Source organism: Arachis duranensis, unplaced genomic scaffold, assembly GCF_000817695.3.
Source record: "Arachis duranensis cultivar V14167 unplaced genomic scaffold, aradu.V14167.gnm2.J7QH unplaced_Scaffold_86289, whole genome shotgun sequence".
NCBI classification, from domain to species: domain Eukaryota; kingdom Viridiplantae; phylum Streptophyta; class Magnoliopsida; order Fabales; family Fabaceae; genus Arachis; species Arachis duranensis.
This window is the reverse complement of record NW_026265164.1, coordinates 20,834-26,817: the sequence shown is the minus strand read 5'-3', so window position 1 is coordinate 26,817 and position 5,984 is coordinate 20,834. Positions and strand designations below refer to the sequence as shown.

The following is a 5,984-nucleotide window of genomic DNA, read 5'->3' as shown; positions in this document are numbered from 1 at the left end:
TGTTGCACATCATGATTTTTTGGCGTCAATATTGCCCTTTCTACCATGTAAGAAGCGTCCCACCCATGAGATTGTAAGTTTGGAAATATTTCTTCTATTAACTTGTGTAACGATGTTTCACCCTCCCACGGAATTGCCATATTTGCTTGTATCCGTACAAAGTCTTCATGTATGGTGGGTTCAATTCCATCACCAATGCGCATAAGGTACTCAGCAAAAACATGATCATTAGAAGATCGCATATTTTGTCGCAAATGGAGAATTTTAGTGGAAGCCCATAATTGAGACTTAAATATAGAAGCTGAAATCATTTGTGACTTACTACCTTTCGGTACCACAAGCAGTACTTGGCGGAAATCTCCTCCCATCACCATCACTTTTCCTCCAAATGGCATATCGTTTGCTAATATATCTCTCAGAGTGCGGTCTAATGATTGCACCGATTCTTTATTTGCCATAGGTGTTTCATCCCAGATGATTGCCGTTGTTTGTCTAATCAGCTTTGCAAGATCTGATTGTTTGCTTATGTTGCAAATGGATGATGGTTCTGCATTAATTGGAATCTTAAACCTAGAATGAGCTGTTTTCTTAAACCTAGAATGAGCTGTTCGACCCCCAGGCAATAATGTTGCGGCTATTCCTGATGATGCAGTTACCAAGACAATATGACCCTTATTTCTCAATTCTGCAATTATAGCTCTGTAAAGAAATGTTTTGCCTGATCCTCCTGGCCCATCAACAAAGAACACTCCACTTTCTCTTCGATCAATTGTATTCATAATGCACTTGAAAGCTTTAGACTGGTCATTGTTCAATCTTGTTATGGAACACAGGTCTTCCTGGGGTACTTCGACAGACAGTTCTTCTTGGATAACTCTGGGTATCGAGTTGTCATTGTCATTTTCATGAGTTAAAGCTGGCAAATCGTATTGTGTAATCTGTTTTCTGTGCTGAAGGAGTATATCATTTATATCCCTGAGTAGCCGATTTGTGAACACTAAGGCTGTTGTGGTGCTGGTTGACGGATAATCATCCACCATATATGAAAAAAATTCATCCCATAAGCTTCTTACATCTGTAGGCTCACAAAATATTAAGATGGTTGCAAACAACCTTCGTAAAGCACATGGCAATCGTAAAACAGATGCCTCAACCAAACATTCACGGATGCTACTGTCACTCTCTAACAATCCTCGATGTTGAGCAGATTGCTTGAAGGACGAATATTGGATCCCATTCACTATTAGCAAGTCATCCCAACTGATTGGTCCTCTGACATTAGATAACAGAATACGCAAATAGAATTTTTCTCCTTCTGAAGGTGATACAGTATAAATTCTACCGGTGGATCTCCTCTGTGTCTTGCACCGACGCCATTCCTTTTCCTTGTTGTGCCAAGTGTAATACTCTGGAATTTCCCTGTACAAAAGATGCCTAGATTGTTGGTCCTCCTCACGATTTAGAGCAAAGAACTCAGTGAGCATTGTTCTAGAGAAATAATCATCATTAAGTATTTCAGGAATGGTTTGGTGATCATAAAAGCTCACTTGATGTTGATTTGGCAAATGAATTTGTAACCTTTCCATTGATGGATACATTCGGTAAAGGTTAAATTTAAATATTCTCCAACATGCCTCTGGAGCAGCAATCCATCTTGCATCAACAAACTGTTGGACCTCGTCAACATTAGAACTGTTGTGAACTTCCATTGCAACCCGGTCTGGACCCTTGTAGCAATATTTGTAGAGATACTTTATACTCTTGATGCTACTACATATCTCAACATTAATATGGCAATCATACTTTAGTAGTAGCCAAGGGTTGTACGGAACTACCCATCTATTGTCAACCGTGACATTTTGGTTAATTTGTACTGGAGTGTCGAATCGTCGCCTATATTGCGGATATGAGTCGTCACCTCTTCGTGTTTCTGCTGCGAACTCTTTTGGGTAGTTGCGTTTACATTTGCCATTTTTCATGCAGGGTGAAGATTGATCAAGTGTACCGCAAGGACCATGAATCATATGTTTTAGCACAGCATCATGTAGGTGTGGTTCTACTTCTTTAGATGGTATCTCTGCACGTACCAAACTATCATAATGCTCCGGGTCAATTAACTTGTCATTGTTTTCTAAGATTAGCAACATATGTACATGTGGCAACCCTCTTTTTTGAAACTCAGTGACATAAATATAGCTCTTCACCTTTCCCAAGACACCCTTAGTAATTACATCCTCTTTCAGCTGTTCAAATTTGGCTCGAAAAATTCTTGTTGTTAGATCTGGACGATCTTGTGGAGTTTGAACTGGGTTGAGTTCTGTAGTTATTTCAGTCCAAGATGGATTGCATGTCATTGTGAGAAAAATATCTGGCTTTCCCTCTTTAAGAACAATCGCCATTCCATCTTCATATCGTTGGGTCATGTCGCGACGGCTACCAATGAACGACGATGGTAATATTGTTCTTTTTCTTCCAACATTTTCTGAAGACAAATATATAGAGAAATATTATTAGTTTTAATAATTATTTTGGGTAATTCTTAATGATTTTCGAAGTAGCAATTAGATACAACAATGTTTACCTGCATTAGTTTCTCCTGTGTGCAAAGCATCTTGTAAACCTTGGTATAATTCAGCCCGTAATTTCTTCTGTCTATTTCGAACCCATCTTAACTTTCCGGTTTCAATTTTCACATAGTTATCAACAACATATTGTTGTAGTAGTCGTCCTGCTTGCAATACGGTGGAATGATCATCGGGGCGGATCTACAAATTTTTTAGAATTTGCAAAAAAGATTAGATACATTGATCAATTTTTTGGCATAATTTTATTGAAGTCTATACTGCGTAGGAAATGGAGATTTGTACCTGGAGCATATAACTATTATATGTTCGGCATGATACTTTGCCGCCACTTTGACTTCGGGTATTGATATCCCATCCATGAGTTCCAAATGGAAAAAGAAGAGGATATTGTAGTGGATCGTAATAGCCAACGAATTCCTAAATCCTTCGTAGGCTACCAGCATGAGTTTGCACCTTAATATCTCACCCACGAATCATTAGTTTGCACCTTAATATCTCGCCCACGAATCATTGTTTCAACGTCATCACCAACAATTATGGCTGCTACCTGCGACGCAGTTGGAAGACTATATTGTGGCTGATTAGCAGGTCGCTCTCTAATGACCAAACTACACTCATGTACATCTGACCGTTGTGCAAGCTGGCGAAACACATGGAGAAAAGGATTATACCGGTGTAGCAATTGTTGTAACTTGAAAACTAATGTTTCATGTAGTTGTGTGTTCTCCAGCATCCTATTCTGCAACTCGTGATCAGTATCATATATGTACAGTTGCAAAAACCGTGGCCCCGTGCCCTGATCTGGATGAAATCCTCCTATACTGTGATATATTGAGCCTTGAGCACGAAATGTATATATACCACGACCTGTTATAGCTAGTTGTTCGTCTATGTGCACACCACACAAAGTGAAGGAAAATACATGATTGTATCCACGAATATGTTTTCTAAAATGGTTTCCTTCTACAGAGGGGTCCAAGAAGATTGATGAGCGGATATTTTATACGCTTTTTGGGGGTAATTTCATGTAGATTTTAGTATGTTTTAATTAATTTTTAGTAGAATATTATTAGTTTTTAGGAAAAAATCATATTTCTGGACTTTACTATGAGTTTGTGTGTTTTTCTGTGATTTCAGGTATTTTTTGGCTGAAATTGAGGGACCTGAGCAAAAATCTGAGTTAGGCTGAAAAAGGACTGCTGATGCTGTTGGATTCTAACCTCCCTGCACTCGAAATAGATTTTTTGGAGCTACAGGAGTCCAATTGGCGCGCTCTTAACGGCGTTGGAAATTAGACATCCAGGGCTTTCCAGCAATATATAATAGTCCATACTTTGTGCTAAGATAGACGACGTAACTTGGCGTTGAACGCCAAGTACATGCTGCTGTCTGGAGTTAAACGCCAGAAAAACGTCATGTTCCGGAGTTGAACGCCCAAAACACGTTATAACTTGGAGTTCAACTCCAAGAAAGGCCTCAACTCGTGGATAGCTTTAGTCTCAAACAACCTTCGCAAAGCACATGGCAATCGTAAAACAGATGCCTCAACCAAACATTCACGGATGCTACTGTCAGTCTCTAACAATCCTCGATGTTGAGCAGATTGCTTGAAGGACGAATATTGGATCCCATTCACTGTTAGCAAGTCATCCCAACTGATTGGTCCTCTGACATTAGATAACAGAATACGCAAATAGAATTTTTCTCCTTCTGAAGGTGATACAGTATAAATTCTACCGATGGATCTCCTCTGTGTCTTGCGCCGACGCCATTCCTTTTCCTTGTTGTGCCAAGTGTAATACTCTGGAATTTCCCTGTACAAAAGATGCCTAGATTGTTGGTTGGTGCACGAATTTGTGATTCGCACAACTAACCAGCAAGTGCACTGGGTCGTCCAAGTATACCTTACGTGAGTAAGGGTCGATCCCACGGAGATTATTGGTTTGAAGCAATCAATGTTTATTTTATTAATCTTAGTCAGGAGGCCAATAAAATTATTTGGATTTAATTGTAAGGAGTCAAAGTATTTAAAATTATTAGAAAAATAAGAGAGAATCAAATCGTTACTTGGTGTGCAATAATGAGAAATATGTTGGAGTTTTGGAGATGCGTTATCCTTTGAATTTCTACTTTTCCTTGAAGTCCTCTTCCCACACGCAGGGTTCCTTCCATGGCAAGCTCTATATAGGGTGTCACCGTTGTCAATGGCTACCTCCCATCCTCTCAGTGAAAACGTTCCTATGCTCTGTCACAGCACGGCTAATCATCTGTCGGTTCTCAATCAGGTTGGAATAGAATCCGTTGATTCTTTTGCGTCTGTCACTAACGCCCAACCTTCAGGAGTTTGAAGCTCGTCACAGTCATTCAATCCCAGAATCCTACTTGGAATACCACAGACAAGGTTTAGACTTTCCGGATTCTCATGAATGCCGCCATCAATCCGGCTTATACCACGAAGATTCTGATTAAGGAATCAAAGATATACTCATTCAATCTGATGTAGAACGGAGGTGGTTGTCAGGCACACGTTCATGGATTGAGGAAGGTGATGAGTGTCACGGATCATCACCTTCTCCATAATTAAGCGCGAATAAACATCTTAGATAAGAACAAGCGTGTTTGAATGGAAAACAAAGGAATTGTATTAATTCATCGAGACGCTGCAGAGCTCCTCACCCCCACAATGGAGTTTAGAGACTCATGCCGTCAAAAAGTATGTAATTCGGATCTGAAAATGTCATGAGGTACAAGATAAATCTCTAAAAGCGACTCATGCTGCCAAAAAGTATGTAATTCAGATCTGAAAATGTCATGAGGTACAAGATAAGTGTCTAAAAGTTGTTTAAATAGTAAACTAGTAACCTAGGTTTATAGAATATGAGTAAACTAAGAAAATTGGTGTAGTAATCCACTTTTGGGGCCCACTTGGCGTGTGCTGGGGCTGAGACTAAAGCTATCCACGTGTTGAGGCTTTACTTGGAGTTAAACTCCAAGTTATAACGTGTTTTGGGCGTTCAACTCCGGATCATGACGTGTTTCTGGCGTTTAATTCCAGACAGCAGCATGTACTTGGCGTTCAACGCCAAGTTACGTCGTCTATCTTCGCGCAAAGTATGGACTATTATATATTGATGGAAAGCCCTGGATGTCTACTTTATAACGCCGTTGAGAGCGCGCCAATTGGACTCTTGTAGCTCCAGAAAATCCATTTCGAGTGTAGGAAGGTCAGGATCCAACAGCATCAGCAGTCCTTTTTCAGCCTAACTCAGATTTTTGCTCAACTCCCTCAATTTCAGCCAGAAAATACCTGAAATCACAGAAAAACACACATACTCATAGTAAAGTCCAGAAATATGAATTTAACATAAAAACTAATGAAAACATCCCTAAAAGTAGCTT

General features: G+C 39.7%; 1 protein-coding gene across 1 annotated transcript in view; it reads right to left on the bottom strand.

Moving 5' to 3' along the window:
* Positions 1 to 4,357, bottom strand: part of LOC110277354 (uncharacterized) — a gene marked incomplete at its 3' end in the record, with an annotated part of 6,286 nt that extends 1,929 nt beyond the window's left edge. Inside the window, exons 1-5 of the mRNA XM_021134502.2 lie at positions 4,323 to 4,357; positions 4,107 to 4,252; positions 3,052 to 3,473; positions 2,582 to 2,765; positions 45 to 2,482 (exon numbers count right to left, since the gene is read on the bottom strand). Coding sequence (XP_020990161.2) covers positions 45 to 2,482; positions 2,582 to 2,765; positions 3,052 to 3,473; positions 4,107 to 4,252; positions 4,323 to 4,357 — 3,225 coding nt within the window. The remainder of the gene's footprint in view (positions 1 to 44; positions 2,483 to 2,581; positions 2,766 to 3,051; positions 3,474 to 4,106; positions 4,253 to 4,322) is intronic.
* Positions 4,358 to 5,984: the final 1,627 nt, after the last annotated feature.